At 35.0% G+C, this 20,499-nt stretch overlaps 1 protein-coding gene across 4 annotated transcripts in view; it reads left to right on the top strand.

Annotated features, from left to right (window-relative positions):
- The first annotated feature begins 391 nt into the window (after positions 1-391).
- Znf280c (zinc finger protein 280C) overlaps positions 392-20,499 on the top strand; it is a 52,479-nt gene continuing 32,371 nt past the window's right edge. The window contains exons 1-6 of one of the 4 annotated variants that reach the window (XM_047536397.1): positions 392-543; positions 1,952-2,028; positions 9,047-9,093; positions 14,591-14,740; positions 17,878-17,943; positions 18,043-18,179. In XM_047536397.1, coding sequence (XP_047392353.1) covers positions 9,063-9,093; positions 14,591-14,740; positions 17,878-17,943; positions 18,043-18,179 — 384 coding nt within the window. In that variant the 5' untranslated portion in view covers positions 392-543; positions 1,952-2,028; positions 9,047-9,062. Of the gene's footprint in view, positions 544-652; positions 893-1,951; positions 2,029-9,046; positions 9,094-14,590; positions 14,741-17,877; positions 17,944-18,042; positions 18,180-20,499 lie in introns of those variants that run through there. The other 3 variants (XM_047536399.1, XM_047536398.1, XM_047536400.1) reach the window with 3 other exon arrangements.

Genomic DNA, 20,499 nt, shown 5'->3' with positions numbered 1-20,499 from the left:
TACTTAAATAACTTGACTGACATTTCTTTGGTAAAAGGTGAGAGATGTGTCAAATACAGACTTTCTAAAACTGGTTGCTCTACCCCAACACAAGGAGGAATCAGAATTTGCATTTCCATGTGATCAGATACAATATGCAGCCCTAATTTTAGACTGCAGTCCGAGGTTGGATGGCAGGTTCATTGGGGAGACTGACATGTTTACTGGGCCCTTCCTTTGTCCGAGGCCCGTGGCCCACAGCCCTCAGCTCCAGCACAGATGCCTTCGAGGGTGTGTAACGCGGTGCACATGTTTGTACCCGCCATCCAGGGACCGTTAGAAAAGGTACCCGGATGTCCAGGGGCGGAGCCGGTCCTACCCATGAGGCAGCGCGCATCGTTATATGCTCTGCGCTCGCTGAGGCGCTCATTGCGCGCTGAAAATCTCCAGGGCATCCGTTGTTGCTGTGGAGGTCGCCTAGTATTTTCGCGCTCCTCCCTTTCCTCCTCCTCTTTCTCCTCCTCCTCCTCTGAGCCCCAGTCAGGCCGATCTGCTCTGCTCTAGGTAAGCGGCCCCCGCCCCCGCCTATGCCGTGAGGAAACCGGCAGCGGCTGTCTGGCGTGTCTGTGAGGGCAGCGGTGGCTGCCCAGCTCCGAGGGTAGCGGGCTGAGGGTCATGATGCGGACGCGGGTAGCCGGGATTGATTAGGACGCGGGGGAGGGGATGGGCTTGGCGGCGCGACGGCGGGTGGGCCACCATCTTGCGTCGGCCCTAGAGGGGGAGGGATCTTGGAAAGATAGCTGCTCCGCGGCGAGGTTTGGCCGCCCGCGGCGGGTCGCGGTCTCGCGGGCAGCTGTCTAGTGGAACCGGGCCGCGCGGGCCACAGTCGCCACCTCCTCGCCTCCCGAGGCCTGTGAGTTTCTCCATCCCCAGCTTGGTTTTGCCTTTTCTTTCTGGAGACAACTCCCTTTGGTCTTTTGTACTGTTGATGCCAAGGTTTGACGGAGACCCGCCCACCCCCAAGTCTATTCAATGGTAGGAAATACGAGGGGGGATCTGAACTTTCAGGCATCAGGGATCCTGCGGGCCCCTTGGTTTTGCCGAGGATCCCCCTCCCGTCGACCCAGGTTACCAGTAATTCCGGGTTCACACCCATGTTCTTGCTAAAGGGACTGCCCTCCTCTGTCACAGAAATCGTGCTCCATTCCGTTATTGTCTAGAGGATAAGAGCCCGGAGGAGAAACGTGGAGTTACACGATTTTCTTACAGTGAGCTGTGCAGGTTTTTGTTAATGAGATGGGAAAAATGATCTCATTCCAAGGTTTTCTTCACAAACCTATAAAGATGGAGGGAGTTCCTATTAACTTATCTCAACTTTTTATGCTTTTTAAGGAGAAATTTGAGGACGTTGTCAAGTGAACCAGTTTCTACAAGAATGGGAGACCTTCATCCATGGAATTTCTTTGTTTGAAAATATTTGTTTCATACATGGATTTTAATCTGTGAAATTAAAGTTTCGGTTGTATTGTTTTAGGGTTTGAACTATGAGTTTTAAAGTCTTTTAGTGTCATTAAACATAAATTTAGACCCTAGAGATGGAATTTTAAACTACAAAAATCTCTTAAGCACTTGTGAGATGTCCTGCTTTGGGGGCCACAGTGCAAATTTCTTTCCCCTTAATCAGAAACTTCACTGAACCTATGAAGGCAGAGTTTACTATAGTATAAGTACAAATTCCATTATAATTATATCATATTTGTATATTTCATTGATGCCCTTTTGAGATGGGCTGTGGGGCGTTGACAGAACTGTTATTTTTTGGTTGGTTAGATCCTGGTAGGTTTTTTTGTTTTGTTTTGTTTTGTTTTGTTTTGTTTTTTTTGTGTGTGTGTGTGTAGTTGGGGGTTCAACCCAGGGGCACTCTACCACTGAGCTACATCCCCGACCCTTTTTATTTTTTATTTTGAGACAGGGTCTCCCTAAGTTGCCCAGGCTGGCCTCGAAATTGAGATCCTTCTGCCTCAGCCTCCCGAGTCACTGGGATTACAGGCAAGTCTCTGGGATTACAGGTCTGTGGTCACCACACCTAGCAATAGAACTATTTTGAAGGTGAGAAAATAACCTCAAGGAGAGGACTTTAGCAGGGTAGGGTAATGTTGGTTAGGAAGCAGAGCTAATTCTTAAGCCATTGTCTCTGACCCTCATCCAGTGCTCAGTTCACTAAATTATGCCCTACTCCATGGGAGAGAGCGGGTGGAGGAGAGTAATCGAGAAGGTTCAACTTAAAAATCCTAAGAAATATTATTGAATTTCAATTCCCTTCTCCTTTATATATTTAAGATGCCGATTTTTCAGCTTTTTAGTATTTAAATATTTCTAAACATATTGAAAAGTTCTGATATTGAAGAACTCCTAATCTCAGTTTTTTCTGTTCAACATTATTTCTTCCAGTTAAATTTTCTAGTCCGGTCTTGATTTTTCAGTTCAGCCTTTTACTCTGCAAAATTTTTTTTTTATAAGAAGGGAAGAGAAAGGTAAGAGAGAAGGGCTATATAATTCCATACCTTCCTTCCCTCCCACTTGTTTTGTTTTCTTTTTTTCAGGAGGACATTTAGAACCATTCCAAGATTTTTGTGTGTGTGTGTGGTGCTGAGGATCAAACCAGAGCCTGTGCCTGCTAGGCAAGCGCTGTACCACTGAGCTACGACCCCAGCCCACCAAGAATTTTTTGTTGCTGTTATACTAATTGGGAAGAGGAAATTCTAAATGGAATAGCAATTTTGTAATAGAAAGTATTCTATAGCTTTAAAAAGTGGCAACCAGATATTGGAAATTTATATTGAAAATACTTTGTTACTCAAAAGTAACAATTCAAAGACCAGAAATATTTATCACTTACATTCACTAGTTAGACCATATAGCCCTGAATATTTTTTCTGTCTTCCTACTTTGGAGAGGGACTTCTTATTTGGTTTTCAGTCAGGTTGTTTTAAGTAATGATTCATAAAGACTTGATTTGCTCAGTAATTTAAATAAAAATGTTTCTAGACTTCTAAAATTCATTCTCTGCAAAGTGGTTTTCTTTTTTAAAGAGTGTTTCACCTTCAGTATATCCAGAAAAATAGTCATCACTGTGTACCATCTGGGTGTAATGGACCATTATAATTTTATTTCTTATGCTTTTAGGTCATTTACAAATAATTTACATAAAAATGAAGGAATAATGAAAAGAATTTATTACATATTTAAAAAGAATTTAGAGCCCCGCTTGTTGGTGCAAGCCTGTAATTCCAGCAGCTAGAGAGGCTGAGGCAGGAGGATTGCTAGTTCAGCAACTTAGCAAGGCCCTAAGTAGCTTAACAAGACTGTGTCTCTAAATAAAATATAAAAAAAAGGGCTTTGGATGTGACTTGGTGCTTAAGTGCCCCTGGGTTCAATCCCCAGTACCAAAAGAAAAAAGGATTTAGACGTATTTCTAGTTCTCTTTTAAGACAAATGTTAAAGACATTGGCAAAGATGTAAATGCCATATATCTAACTAGATTTTTTTAAAAAAATATTTTCATTAAAAGTATATTAACTTATAGTAGATTTAATTATTTTATTAAATATAAGATAAAATCTACATAAACATAAAACTCTTTGGGGTCTTCAGTAAGTTTTAAGAGTGAAAGGGAGTGTTGAGACAAAAAGTTTGAGAACTACTGATCTGTTGTAGGTTATCTGTGACAGTATTTTCTTTCTTTTTTCTTTTGTTACTGGTGATTGAATCCAGAGAGGCTTTAGCACGGAACTACATCCCCAGCTCTGTATTTTTTTTTTATTTTGAGACAGGGTCTCAGTGAGTTACTTAGAGCTTTGCTAAGTTGCTGAGGCTAGCCTCAAACTTGTGATCCTCCTGCTTCCCTCACTAGAGTTGCTGATATTACACACACGTACCACTGTGCCCAGCTGAATTTTTATTTTTTTAATGCGTTGTCCTCAACTTGTGGTATGACTTCAGGTAAAGAATTGTTAAGCAAAATAGTTCAAAATACTTGGCAAGAATATCTCATATGCTTTAAATTTTTCACAGTTGTGCTACAAGGAAGGTATTCCTGTTTTTTTATAGATAGAGAAACTAGGGCTCAAAAAGGTTGATTAAGCTTCCTAGATTTGACAGCCAGAAAGTGGTAGACCCAAAATTCCCACCGAAGCTTTTAGCCCCTATGTTCAGTGCACTTAATTCACATTTTCCTTGTAATTTTTACTCCTATAAAATGTGACTTAATAATACATAATTCAGGTGTTACTTTAGGAATTAGTGATTATGGTATATTATTAAATTATGTAAAATATTTATTACGTAGATTGGTTTTAAGAGGCCAATAATTGTGCATTAGTCTTTTCCCCAGGTTATACCTTTTACATATGAATTGCACCAAAACCATATTCCTGTAGATAGGTCTTAGCCAGAATATAATATAAACATTGTTTTGCAGAAACTAAATTTTACTGTAGTGCTCCATCCCAAAAACTAATGTAAAAGAAAATGTTTTAAAATATAGGCCAACTTCACAAAATATTAGGCTAATGAATTTTAAATCCTAGTATAAACTAGCTATTTTTCAAATAGGAAAAGTGAAAAATCAAGACACAATTAAAAACAAAAATAAATTAGGAGAAAAATAGCAAAATTATTAAAGAAATGTCTTCTCAAAATGTACCCTGGGGGCTGGGGATATAGCTCAGTTCGTAGAGTGCTTGCCTGTCAAGCACAAGGCCTTGGGTTCAATCCCCAGCAATGCAAAAAAAAAATGTACCTGGAATAATTTGGTCAATATAAAAACTGCTTGAGAATATTTCCTTCTGGAATTGAATGTGATTTGTTCCCAAAACCTGGTTTGGAAATTTGAATTGTTTAGATGCCAGTGAAATTCTCTAAGGAACCAAGGCATAAACTAATATATCTTGGGTTTGAGTACTATACTAGTTAATTCCTATTACAAAAAGAACATTTTCACAGGCACCCCATACTTAAAATATTTAAAATATTCCCAGATTTCTTATACAACCCTAAAATAAAACAAATACTTGAAACTACAAAATCAGTGATATTTGAATCAATTTTAATGTATTGAATGAATAATATATTTTACTAAAATAGTTACTACCTACTTCTATTTGTTTTTCGTATCTATATCTCATATGAACAGCATGATTTTCCTATTTCACCCATTTCAATACCTTCATTTTTGTAGCTAACCATATTGTAATTTGCTCTTTTAGTGAAGATAAATCATTTAGATATTCTCTCCCTTTGTTATTTTATTATTGCCAGTACCATTAAAAGTAATAGTACTTGGTGACAATGCAGTAGTAAATACAGACAAAATATCTACTAATATTTTGTGGCCAGACTTAGTTATAAAGTGGTCATCTAGATGATCCCAGGGAACATTTATATTAATTTTTTAGATAGACAGCAAAACAAAACAATTATATTGTTAATAGAGTTCTCTTGCACCATCTGGAGTATATCTTTTCCCCAGAGATCTGTTGACCCTGGTTTAAAAAATGTTGGGATAAACAATTGGTGAATGTGTTTTTACTCTTGAATAAAAATGCTGAAATCTAGTTTGAAGTAAAGTAAACTGAAAATGAATATTTTTTCCCCTCTCTTAACTGAAACCCCTTAGTGGATAATTTGCTTCAAACATGACTAGCTTCAGGTGTTTCAATGATATTTTTAGGGCTTAAATGTCTCCCTACCTTACCTCTTTGCTTTCTCTACCTCCAAATCTTACAGCTTTACTGTTCTCTTAGGTACTCTTTCTCTACAGAGTGACTCCGCTACTCCTAGGCCCAAATGCTACCATCTTATTATTTTTAATATCCTTATTTAGATAAAATTTATATGACATACAGTTTGCCCTTTTAAACTCAATGATTTTTGTACACTCAAAGTTCTGTAACCATCACCACAATCTATTTTACAACATTTTCATCACCCTAGAAAGAAACCATGTACCCATTAGCCCTTGGTAGCCACTACTCTACTCTCTGTGGATTTGCCCTTTCTGGACATTTCATATAAATGAAATCATACAATATCTGGTTTGTTTGACTGGCTTTGTTCAGTTAGTATAATGTTCTCAACATCTATATATATTGTACATGTGTCAATGTGTCCTTTCTTCTTACTGCTAAATATTATTCCACTGTGTAGATGTATTACATTTTATCTCTTTGTCAATCTATAGGTGTTGGGTTGTTTTCGATTTTTGGTTTATTATGAATAATGGTACTGTAAACATTTGTGTACAAGCTTGCATGTGGATTTATGTTTTCAATTGTTTCTCTAGGAGTGGGATTGTTCAGTCATGTCTATGTGTTTGTCTAAGTGTTTTCCATAGTAGCTGCACCATTTCACATTTCTGCCAGCAGTGTATGAGATTTCCAGTTTTATTATATTCTTTTCAATACTTGTTACTATCTCTTTTAATTACAGCCATCCCAGTGTTAAGTGATGCCTCTTAATTTTTAAAATATTTTAAAATTATGTTAATCTGTAATTTAGAATAAGTACTTAAATGATAGTTATATTTTACATGTATAAAAACTGAAACAGCCTGTAATCCCAGTGGCTCAGTAGGCTGAGGCAGGAGGATCACAAGTCCAAAGCCAGCCTCAGGAACTTGGTGAGGCCCTAAGCAACTCAGCGAGACCCTGTCTCTAAATAATAGATAAAAAGTGATGGGGAAATAGCTCAGTGGTAAAGAACCCATGGGTTCAATGCCCAGAACCAAAAAAAAAAAAACCTAAATACTAATTGTGATTATTTATACAGGGTCCCCCAAATATGAATGGATTATGTTCAAGAGGTGTGTCATTACTTGGAATTCATTTTTTTCTTCCATAAGAACAATATATTAAACATGGGCATATTTATTTACCTGAATCAGTAGCTGAAATGAAAAGTTCTTTCCTCTTCTTTTTTTGAGAACTACTCTTAGTTGCAGAATGTAGAGACCCTGTGGAGTTGCTATTATCAGAGCTCTAAGATGCCCACTGCATATCTTTGTTGGATATTCCATTTCTCTGACAGCTGTCTTAATCCCCCATACAGTTTTTTGCCCTGCCACCAAAACTCTGAAGTGGTCACTTGAGAGGTTTTTGTGGCCTCTAGTCCTTCCCTAAAGGAATCTATGAAATTTTCTTTATTTTTTAAAACTGGAACTAAATATGCTAGCGATCCTTTAGACTTGTTTTCTGATGGAAATGTTCTGTGGCTGCACTGTCCAATACAGTAGCTAGCTACTTGTAGCTTTTGGGCACTTGAACAGTGGCTAGTGTGATTAAGGAGCTGAATTTTTTATTTTAATTAGTTTAAATTTAAGTAACCACATGTGGCTAGTGGCTACCTCATTGGATAACACAACTTTAAAATGAAGTTATGGTTCAAATAGCATCTGAGGATTTCTGACTTTTTAGAGCATTTATGAATGTACCAGTTGAAACTCCCTGGTGTATGCTATGGGCCTCAAGATATCTCTGTAGCCACAAGCAGTGAATACAGCTTGTTCATAAAGACTGTTTACACATTTATTATTAATTTTATATGATAATTTAATAGTGTTATTTGAGTTTGTATACTGTGCAGTTATAACTCTTAAAATATATGCTGTGTCCTTCCTTAGTGTTGAGCAAGAATTGTCATGTATTTATCTAATTGACATAGGTATTACTTTAATTCTAGTTTAGAGACAAGCACTATTCAAAATAGTTTGAGTCAGACACTAAATAGACCTCAGAATTAAGGAAATTTATTCAAGGACAAAATTCACTCTTATAGTAGAAATTCAGGAATTTGTGCCAGTAACTTTTTTGTGGAGTTAAAGTAATATCTTTTCCTTGGGATTCAAGCCAAATAAGTTGGAATTAGGGAAAGTATGCTTTTGCAAATCTGAGGATAAAGACAAATGTGAAGACTGAATTAGCTCTATGTAGCCTGCTGCTTTAGTTTTCTGATGCCTAGTTTTGACCTTTTCTGTTTTGTAAATGAAAGCTTTTTTTTAAAAAAAGAATATTTTGTATGTAGAGTATATGCTATCTGCATGAGGAAGCAGAATACAACTCAAAATTCTCGCTTTAAATAAACCAATTCAAATGTTCTTGGTGTTTAATATAATAGCTTTTTTTTTTTTTTTTACAAAACCCAAATAAAACTGGGGGTGAAGCTTAGTGGTAGAGTGCTTGTCTAGCATGTGTAAGGCCCTTGGTTTGATCCTCAGCACTGAAAACAAAAAACCCAAATAATTATAGACATGTTAGATTATGAACTTCCAAGGAAAGGACTGTGACTTATTCATCTGTTTTTTTCCCTAGAACTATGACTCATTCTTCTTGGTTGTTTTCCTTAGAACTTAGCACATTACCCTGAGCACAGAAGGCAATGAGTAGTTTTATTAAATGAATTAATCTATGATGAAATTTATCCAACTAATTGCTATTATTTTTCAATAAGAAGTAACAATGTAATAAATTATATAAAATAAAAACTATGTATTTTCTTTTCAGTAACAATAGCATTTTCCCTAAATGTGAAGAAAAGAGATAGCAGTTAAATGTAAATGTCACTTAGCATTTCAAAATTCAGATTTACTAAAACATATTACAGGGTAATTACTCATTTTTTACATAAGATTGTCTTCTAAAATTTATTTGTAATTTAATAAAGCATTCAGCATTTTATTCACTAAATTTGCACTCATTCAGGAATGAACCAATTATGCAAATGAGTTAACATGTGTATATTAAACATAACCAAACTCAAAAGGTAAGCTTTTATTGGAGAAAAAGATTAGATATGTATACATTTAATTAAACAAAATTCACTCTAATAGTAGGTCTCTTTATTTTATAGGGTGGAAAACTAAGACCTAACTTGCTACCTTGTCTGGTGTCACATGAGTTTGCTGGAGATTGAAATTAGACCCAAAGATTTCTGAATCAAGTTTCATGTTTCAGTATTTGGTGTTACTTAAAGTGACTCATAAAATTGATTGATGTCATGTGTTTGTTCTTAGGTGACTCTGCAACTTAATGGATGACGACAACTCTTTTCAACAAAAAAGTAAGTATTGCTGCTGCAGTTGATACTAGTATGCATGACTTTTGTACTGATAACCTTTCTTGAGTAAAGGTGAGAGACAGGTGGGCATATTTTGGTAAAAATTAAAATACTGTACTGGAGTTGTGGCTCAGTGGTAGAACGATTGCCTAACAATCGAGGTACTGGGTTCAATTCTCAGTACCACATGTAAATAAATGAATAAAGTAAAGGTCCATCAACAATTAAAAATATTTTTTAATAAATAAAAGTAAGGATACGTAGATGTATTAAAGTAATACATATTCAGTAAAAAAGAACAGTATGGGGCTGGGGATATAGCTCAGTTGGTAGAGTGCTTGTCTTGCAAGCACAAGGCCCTGGGTTCAATCCCCAGCACCACAAAAAAATTTTTTTAAAAAATGAACAGTATGCAATAAAAATGAAAGTAAAGTAGAAGTGAAATGTTTCCTTCCTATCCACAGAGATAACTTACAGGTTTGGTGTATATAAATCACAAAAAAAATTATAGACAAAAAATAAATTATTTCTAAATAAGATCATACTATACTTGCTATTATGTAACTTCAGAACTTTTTAACTCAGTACATCTTGACTACATTGACAAGGGCAGTACCTAGTTTAAAAGAATGAGGAAAACCTGTGTGTCCACATGGTATCACTATGATATCAATGTATATATAAATGATTTTTTAAATTGTCAGTATACATGAATCTCCCTCATTTCTTTAAATTTGGTTTTGCCTGAGTTTACCAAGATTCTTAGCTTCTAGATTATCATATGTTAAGTGCCTACTACATACCAAATAGACTACTGAATATAGAAGGAAATACAAAGGAACAAAATATGTTCTTTACTCTGAAGGAGCTTACTTTAATGTTGAATATGTACAATTTAGACACTTAAAAATAAGGAGAAATTTGAAATAATACATATTAAGCTTTGAATTGCATGGCATAGAACTGTCAGTGTAGTAAGTGGTGGAAGAAAAATAGGTCTAGTGGTTTTTTTGAGGAAGTTACAGTTGAACTGAAAGGGCAGGGGATTAATATTTTGTTGAGTATCTTAGTTATTTCATGTGGCATTTTCCTGAATCTCTGTTATCATTTCTGTTAAGTAGATATTGTAAGCATATTAGAAGTAGAGAAATAGGCTCAAGCAGTTTCTCCATATTCACATGATTAGAAGTAGTGCAGTGAAGATTTATGCTCTAGTAGTCACCTGTTTTCTAGGGGATATGTTTCAGGACCCCCAGTAGATGCCCGAAGTCAGATTGTATCAAACCCTATAATTTGTTTTCTTTTCCATCTTAACTGAGCACTTACCACACACCATGGCTGTAACTTTTGTATTTTGAGTTATAGCAGTGAAATTAGCACACATTTCTTTTTCCTTGTTCATAATTTCACACATTGAAAATTTGCTCTTACCACAGATCTTCACAATCTTGGCATACCAATTTTTTCTTCCATTATTAAATCAATAACTTTCACTTGAAGCAATTTGCAGGTTACCTTTGGGATATCTGAATCACCAGCATTGTTACTCTTGTACGTTATTAAGTAAAATAAGAGTTACTTGAACACAAGTATTGTGATACCACTGATAACCAAGATGGCTACCAAGTGACAACAGGCAGGTAGTGTAGGTAGTTGTAAATATATTGAACAAAGGGATGATTCACATTCTAGGATGGACAGAGCAGGAAAGTGTAAGATTTTATTATGTTCCTCAGAATAGATTGCAATTTAAAACTTACGAATTGTTTATTTCTGGAATTTTCCATTTGTATTTTCAGATCATAGTTGACTATGGGTAACTGAAACTATGCAAAGCAAAACTGTGGATAAGGGGGAAATACTATGTTCAGTTTGATGTCAAGTCCTTGCTCTTTCCACTATACTTGAATGATAAGGACAGTATAAGGTGAGGAGAAAGGATATTCTAGGTAGATGAAATAGGAATGAGAGCTCCAAGAAACATAATGAGGATGGTATTTTCAAATATTCAGAATATGCTAGTGCTAAACCATTAATTATGTTTTTAATTATTTAACTTAGAACATTCGGTGTATTGTTTTGAGATATCATTTAGAAAAGCAGGGATCAGTTTGTAATATTGGTTATATTTGAGACTACAGGATGGTGTTTTTCTTTTTTGGGGGGGGATGGTAACTGAGATACTAACCATTAAACAAACTTATGCTAAGAAATGATTTGTGGACTGGGGCCAAGCACAATGGTGCATGCCTGTAATCTCAACTGTGCAGGAGGTGGAGGCAAGAGGATTACAAGTTTGAGGCCAGACTCAGCAACTTATCAAGACCTTGTCTCAAAATAAAAATAAAAGGTACTGCGGATATAGTTCAGTGCTAAAGCACCCCTGGGTTCAATCCCTAGTACCACAAAAAAAGATTTGTGGGCTGGTAGTATAGCTCAGTGGTAGAGCATTTGCTTTTAGCATCTTTAAGGCCTGGGGTTCCAGCCCAGTGACCACAAAAAGAGAGAGGGAGAGAGCATTGTGCGCAACCATATGCACACAAGTGCTTTGTGACACACTTGAATTGAATTGGAAATTAAAATAAAACAAAATGAAATTTAAAAAAGAATGGCACCAGTTTGTTAAGATTTTTTTTGTATGCTATTCCCAAATCATTGCTTATAAGCTTGACCTAAAGCATGGTCTTAAAAGTCTTAATTTTGGAACAAAAGTTAAAATGACATTATTTTAATGTAATTATCTTTACAAATCACTACATTTAAAAGATAAATATGTCCTTGTATAAACCAGAATTCTGAAATTGTTTTTATTTTATTAGTTGTTTTCCCCATCCATATCTCACTAAATAACTTATATATCTATCCCCATTGTTATTATTTTAGTTTAGGTTTCCTCTAATACTTTTTAAAACCATAATAGTATGCACCATTTTTTTATGTCATGCAATCCAAAAAGGCTTTAAGTTGTGTCACTACAGTTTGTCTGTGTGTGTGTGTGAGAGAAAGAGAGAGAGTGAGATACTTTATCATGGAACTATATCCTCAGACCTTTTTACTTTTTAAGATATGGTCTGACTAAGTTGCTAAGGCTGGACTCAAACTTGTAATCTTCTTGCCTCATCTTCCTGAATAGCTGGGATTATAGGTCTGTGCCAAAAGACCTGGCCATAACCACAATTTCTTGAAGAAAGTGTGGGTAGAGATAGGGGTGTGTACTCTTGTATGTACACCTACACACACCGCCTTTTTTATCCTTGAGGCATCTACTTTTCAATTGTTTAGCTATTCTTCCAATAGTTATTTCCATATTACTCAGTTTTTAAATCACATATGTATAAAACCACCCTGAAACGTCAATTTTTGCCATTATCGAATGATTTTCTGTAAAGGAAGGTGAGAATTTCATTTTTCTTACACTTTAGCCCTCTCCCCAAGCATTTCCCAGTATAGCTATATCTAAAGTTTTAGTTTAATCATATTCAACGTTTTTATTATGATGACCATAATAAATATTGTTCACTGATGAGCATAGCACCATGGTATCAATATGTTTTAGATACACTTTCTTTTCTCTTTTTTGCATATCCTGCAATTAAACATTTTTTGCCTTTAAATTTGCTGTTTGTTAAGATCTATAGCAAAGTCTTCCTACACCCTTCCATACCCTCTTAGCTAGATTTTTTTACATGGTAAAACCTGTCAGATAATCTAACAATTTAATACTTAATCCTTTGCAGGAAACGTTGTCAACCCTTGAAATAATGTTCTGCTTTATTTACTGTGGGTGGTTGTCCAGTACCAAACAACTATTGTCCTGATTGTACCAGGGATATGGCTCAATGGCAGACCACTTGCCTAACCTGCTTAAGGCCCTGAGATCTACTTCCAGCACTGAAAAACAAAACAAAACAAACAAAAAACAATTTTCCCAGGACTTTCCTTTATTTTTGTATTGGGTTGAATGTCATGCTTTTTGCATACTTTATTTTCCTTCTTAAATCTCATATTATGATGGATTCTTCCTGAAAAAAGGCAAAGGGGAAATCAGTTTTTTGATGTTGCTGATCTTTATTCTTGATGAAAGAATATGTACCTTATGCTTGATGAAAAGATTGAGTATAGAAAATTATTTTGTCATGATTTTAACTTTCTTCTCCATCCACTTCAATTTTAGTATATGCTCTTTATTTCCATCATTCTGAATTTCATGATATGTCCCTCAGTGTATTTTTTCTTGATCATTGAGCTGCTTGATGATGGGCCCTTTATTCTTTAGAACTGGGGATTTTTCTTATACTTTCCTTTGATTCCCTCCCCTCTCCTTTCTCTCTATTCTTTTGGTGGTGTTTTTATTAGATGAATGTTATACACTTGAAATTGGTTTTTTAATAATCTTGGTTTCCCTATTTGATATATATTTATATTTTGTTTTTCAGTTCCACATTTACCCAACTTTGGCATATGGGTTTTTTGTACTGGATTTTTCCTGTCTTATTTTTAATCTTTTCCTGGATTTTATTTTTTATTATATTCTTATCTTTATAAAGATACCAACTTTATTCTCTTTAATATTTTCTCCTTTGTATTATCTCTGTTTTCTTTAAGATCTCTTCATGTGTTTTGTTGCTTGGGTCTTTCTGTTGGAGGTTTTCCTCACATTTCTGGTGCTCATTGGTAGTCCATATCCATATATATTTTTTTTTTGGTACTGGGGAGTGAATCCAGGGGTGCTTAACTACTAAACCACATCCCCAGCCCTGTTTTGTATTTTATTTAGGAACAGGGTCTCATTTAGTTACTTAGTGCCTAAGTTGCTGAGGCTGACTTTCAACTTGGGATCTTCCTGCCTCAGCCTCCTAAGTATGCGCCAACACGAGTTGCCCATATTCATATTTAAGAATGAGGCACTAAAATGCTTCCTAAGACCCTCTGTGTTCTTAGTCAGAACTTAAAACCTGATGGTATTCACAGTATGTTCTTTGCTTAATTTCTTCCACTGAGAAATATCTAATGTGTCCTAGTATGGAATAGGCTTCATTTAATTTCCCTATTTTCAGTCTATGACCTTATCCCTGCTTTGCTCTTTGCCTAGTATTCCTGAATCTGTATCAGTGTATTTCCTACTTATCGCTCCTTATTCTTAGTTTATCTCCCTTTTGTTAATACAGGTGGATTTTTTTTTCAGATAATGGTTACGTACAATCCTTTTTGTAGATATTATCATATCCTGATCATATAACAAACTAACTTTGATTGGATTTGATTTTAAAATTTATTGGCTACTGTCCTCTATCATCTGTTAAGCTAGCCAAGTTTACTAATTTAGATCTTGCAGATTGAGTTCTGAGTTTTTTACTTTTGCTACCATGTACCAGTAACAAATATAAATTCAGTAATTGCTTTAAGGGTTATTAAATATATCTTACACAATGTTTTGTATTGCAAAACAAGTATTTTTCTTTTCAAAAATAAGAGTTGTTTCTCAATGCTTGAAAATTAGATAATTCAAAAATGGCAGAACTCTTCATGGAATGTGAAGAAGAAGAGCTGGAACCATGGCAGAAGAAAGTAGAAGAAGCTAGAAATGAAGATGATGATGATGAGCTGATCTTTGTTGGAGAGATATCAAGTTCAAAACCAGCCATTTCAAGTACGCATTTACTTCAGTGAGGTTTCATAAAGTGTCTGTCTTTTGTTTCAAATGGAAAAAACTGTGGGTGCTCTTATATGTCCTTGATATACATGTTCTTTTTGTAGGAGCTGGAAATAAGGAGTGTAAAGGTTAGTAAGAGCTTGTGTTAGTCCTGATGGGGATGAGTTTGGGGATGGGACTAATGATTTGAGAGGTTAAAATATCATAAGTGAGAAGAGAAGAAATAATTTAACTAAGGATTAAAATCACTTGACAACATTATAGGCCTTTTGAGATTGGAAATCCTACTTTTGTTTTTTGTTTTTTGTTTTTGTGATGCTGAGGATAGAACCCAGGGCCACATGTTTGTGAGGCAAGCACTCTACCAACTGAGCTATATCCCCAGCCCAGAAATCCTATTTTTTATTGATATATTATAATTGTATATTGAAGTGGGATTTGTTATTCACTAATACAATTTAGTCAGTTTCATTCACCAGTATACCGCCCCCCATTACCCCTGGTTCCCTTTCTCTTCTCTGCTGGTTTCCCTTCTATTTTCATGAGGAAACCACCCCTGATTTTCTTTTTCCTTTTTTTCTCTCTAGCTTCCACATATGAGAAGACATTTGACCCTAGACTTTGAGTGTAGTTTAACATAATGCTGTCAAGTTCTATCCATTTTCCTGAAAATGACATAATGGTCTTTAATGACCGAAGAAAATTTCATGGTCTATATATACCACTTATCCATTCAATTGTTGATGGACATCTAGACTGGTTTCATAACTTGGCTTTTGTGAATTATGCTGCTGTAAACATGAATATGAATATATTACTATAACATTCTGACTTTAATTCTTTTGAATAAATACCAAGAAGTGTATGTGGGTCATTCCTATCACTAGGTGATTCCATTTCTCATCTTTTGAGGAACCTCCATACTGATTTTCATAATGTCTGCACTAATTTACAGTCACACCAAAGGTGTCTTTAAGTATTCCTTTTTCTCCACATCCTTGCCAGCATTTGTTATTTGTATTCTTGGTGAATGCCATTCTGACTGGAGTGAGATAAAATTTTAGTGTAGTTTTAATTTGCATTTCCCTGATGTCTAATGATATTGAATACTTTTCTATGTATTTCTTAGCCATTTACATTTCTTCTTTTGAGAAGTGTCTATTTAGTTCATTTGCCCATTTATTGATTGGGTTATTTGTGGAGTCTTTTGGAGGTAAGGTTTTTGAGTTCTTTATGTATTCTGGATATTAATTCTATGTCAGAAGAATAGCTGGCAAAAATATTTTCTTCCATTCTGTAGTCTCTCTCTTTATTCTCTTAATTGGGAAATGCTAATTAATGGAGCCAAGTAGTCTGGAATTTTTTCTTTTTCTCCCTTCAGCACATATGTAGAGAAAAGTGTTTGAAATGCTTTGCCTAAAATATCAGAATATACTGAATAAGTTTGTGTTAGTTTCTTATAGTGGTTCTCACATAATAGGCAGCTGCCTCATTAAAGTGTCATCTTGATTCATGGCTATAAAATGCATAGGTGCTGCATGATTATACAGTCTCTGTTCTGTGTACTTACATGTGCTGAACCTTCTGACTATACCCATCTTCCAGCAAATCAATTGTAGATGACTATTAACAGTATTCAACTAGAATAGTGCCTATTCATTTTAAATGATTCTAACAAAAAGGGAATTAGACAACAGTGGAATTTCTAAATTATTAACTGAAAATTTAAATGTAAATAACTTTATTGATGTTTTATGTGTAAATCATAAAATATTTTTAACAAATGGAATATGAACTAAAATTTAGTAGTACCATAAAGCACAGGGGGAAGGTATTAAAAGCTTATGTTCAGTAGACTACAGCCACTGATAAAGTAGGAATAACTCTTTTGGGGGAGTGGATACTGGGTATTTAACTCATGGGCAATTTGCCACTGAGCTACATCCCCAGCTCTTTTTATTTTTTATTTTGAAGCAGGGTCTCACTAAATATCTGAGGCTGGCCATGAACTTGTGATACTCCTGTCTCAGCCTCCCAAGCCTCTGGGGTTACAGCATGTGCCACTGGGTCAGCAGGAATAACTCTTTAATGATTTGAGTAAATACTTGCCTTGAAATTTCTGAATGAAAACAATTCCAAGTTGTTTGAATCAACAAAGAAAATTATTTTCCTGAAGGAGTTCTCTAGTGATCAAAAACTAACCCTACTTTTTGTGACTTTTTAATTTTTATAATTATTTTATGAGATTTGGTTCTTTTCTTTTTTAATGAATATTTTTAATATTCTGTTGAACATAGTCTTTAATCCTTGTAATAAGGGCCAGCAATTTATAGCCTGCCAGCCAAACCCAACCTGCCTTCTACTTTTTCTTTTATTGTTGTTCTTTTTGGTTATAGATTTGGTTCCTTTCTACTAGGAAATGAAAAAGGAAAATTTCCTGTTCACCTGGTTGCAGTGCCATATGCCTGTAATCCCACTGACTATAGGCTTTGGTAGGAGGATTGCAAGTTTGAGGCTGGACTCAACAATTTAGCAAGGCCCTAAGCAACTTATTGAGACCCTGTCTCAAAAATTTTAAAAAATATAAAATGGCTGGGGATGTAGCTCATTGGTAAAGCACCCAGTTCAATCCCCAGTACCAAAAAGAATTATCATTCAGAACTCAAGAGTATTGGTACTGTATATGCCTGTAATCCCAGTGACTGGGGAGGCTGAGGCAGGAGTGTCTCAAGTTCTAGGCCAGCCAAAGCAATTTAGCAAGATCCTAAGCAACTTAGTGAGACCCTGTCTCAAAATAAGAAATAAAAAAGACTGGAAATGTGGCTCGTTGGTTAAGCAACCCTGGGTTCAATTCTCGATACCAAAAAAAAAAAAAAAAGAGTCATGGTACTGAGTAATCAAGAATTGAGTAGTCCAGTCAGCTCACCCTTAATGAAACTTCCAGGCATTTAGCAATGTAAATTTGGCATAGAGATTGGGGAAGGCCTTGATACTGAGCATAAGCTTGTCACCATTAAGGGAAAGAAATGTATTTCTGTTGTTGGTTTTTTATGGATATACTTTTGGAAAGTTTTTTATTACTTTAATATATTTCATTAAAATATTGAATTTTAAAGGAAATATTATTTTTATAGATATTTTGAACAGAGGTAATTCCAGCTCATCTTCAAAGGGAATGAAAAATGACTCACTCGGTTCAGGTACAGTATTAATGTACTACTTTAACTTTAAAATGAAATAATTTGACAAAATTGATGGTGTAAAAATATATTCAATATATGGTATAATTTTACATATAGCTATTCCTGATATATTCAAGTCTACAAGTCAACACTACAAAGACCCAGCATCAAATCCAGTGGCTGCCTTGCCTAGATTTCATCCTGAATCTAAATCTTCACAAAGCTCTGCTGTTGTTCAGAATACATCTAAACCTGTAAGTATTTCTGAAAATACACAATGGGTTCAGGGACATATTGGATACCAAGTTAAAATTATGAACTGTCATAGCTAGTTACCATTCCATTACAAGCCTAATTGCCTCAGAAAGTGTGCCCACTTTTATGATATACTTCAACCAATACCCAGAATAATAACTATAAAACTATCTACCAGGTTAAATCAGGAAGTTTAAATAGGCACAGTATTGAAAACTATGCAATCTAAATAAGAATAAAAAGGTATAATTAGTGATGAATATTATATAATGGCAATTTTTATTTATTTTAATTTTTAAAATATTATTTCATTAATACATAGTTGTACATATTTGGGGATATAATGTGATACTTCAGTACATGCATACAACATGTAATGCTCAAATCAGAGCAATTAACATATCCATCCCCTTAAACATTAATCCTTTCCCTATGTAGGGAACATTTAAATTATTTCTTCTAGCTATTTTGCAATGTACAATGAAATATTAAGTGTAGTCACTTTACTGTGCTATAAAACACCAGAACTTATTCCTGTTAAATAATTGTATTTTTGTACCAACCTCTGAATATTCTCTTTCCCCACTGCTCTTCCCAGCCTCTAGTGATGTTTGTTCTACTTTCTACTTCTATGAAATCAACTTAAGATGGTAAACAAGTATTCTTAACTGAGAAGATTGTTCCAAAGTTGTTTATTCTGAACATACTTTCATTGTTTAGTTTTTAAAACTTAAAATAGGTAAAGTAATACCATTTCAGGGGATGGTAATATGTATAATTCTTTGTGACATTGGTATTGAGATACATATATATATATATATATATATATATATATATATATTATATGTGTATATTAGTCTTACTTCTTAGACCATTCCTATGAGGTGGGCACTGTTATCCCCATTTTAAGTTTGAGGAAACAGCCACAGAAAGGCTAAATGATCCACTCAAGGCCACACAGCTAGATAATGGGATTTCAGTCCAATTTCACCCTGAGTTTTAACAATGTGCCTATTCACAAATCTTTATGTATATTTAAGTATATTCTTTTAAAAATGGAAGCATTGCTATAAAGCAATGGTATTGTTCACAGAACCTTGAGGTTCCTGAGACTCTTTAAAGGGTCCAGGAGGTTAAAGCTATTGTCATGACACTAAGAAACTTGCCTTTTTTACTGTGTTGACATTTTAAAATTCTCCTGGCGATTATATTGTACAGCCAGGGTTGAGAATTTTAGATTCAGCTGGACCCAGTAGTACACACCTGTAAGCCCAATGACTCAGGAGGATTGTGAGTTCAAGACCAGCCTCAGTAACTTGATGAGGCCTTAAGCAACTTAGTGAGACCCTGTCTCAAAATGAAAAATAAAAGATGCCGGGAATGCAGCTCATTGGTTAAGTGCTCCGAGGTTCAGTCCCTGGTACAGAGAGAAAGAATGAAAATGATAGAGGTTAGAATCACTTTTAAAGTCAGTTGCACAAAATAAACAAATGAACGAATGAATGAATAAATAAAGTCAGTGCGCTATAGCTTATGGGCAAAGGCTTTGCATTTTGGCAGGCCTGGGTTCTAGTCCCAGCTACTTTATCAACAAAAATCTGAGTTGTACTAAGAACCATATTTAATCACAGTAAGTCTGAGCTTACCTATTTATAAAATAGGAGATAATATAAGGTCTTTATTAATATTATTGTAACAACTACTTAATATAATACATGTACTATGAGGAAAGCAAGTACAACTGAGCATGGTGGCACATGCCAATAATCCCAGGAATTTGGGAGCTTAGGCATCCCTGTAATCCCCTCAAACTTAGAGATCCTTTCTCAAAATAAAAAGGGCCAGGGAATGTAGCTCAGTAGTATAGTGCCTCTGGGTTCAAACCCCAGTACTGCCAAAAATAAAAAATAAAAAGAAGAAAGAAAAGGAAAGAAAAAAGGCAAATGCATTTTAAGTTATTGGTGGCTATTATTTCAGTTGAAAAGGTAAATGACTTGAAACTAAGAAGTAACTTTTCCAAAGTTACATGGTTGAGTAAATAGACAGGTGTTCTAAATCCCAATCATCACCTCTTCTGGTACCTTTCTGAACCATATTATGAGACATAAGAAATTTCTAATTGGAGAATTATTTTAACAAGTTATTTGTCAAATAATGTGTCTGTTCTCTGAAATTATGGTACTTAATTGACCAGATTTGTCACCTCAGAAATGGTTTAAAGTATTAACTTTGAGAACTTCAGTTAGAGAACTATTTTTAGAAATTGCAAAAGAATATTTTCCATTTCTAACTGCAACTGTTTAGAGAAAATACTTACCT

The sequence above is a fragment of the Sciurus carolinensis genome, chromosome X, assembly GCF_902686445.1.
Source record: "Sciurus carolinensis chromosome X, mSciCar1.2, whole genome shotgun sequence".
In the NCBI taxonomy this organism is placed as follows: Eukaryota; Metazoa; Chordata; class Mammalia; order Rodentia; family Sciuridae; genus Sciurus; species Sciurus carolinensis.
This window is presented reverse-complemented; position numbering and strand designations above follow the sequence as displayed.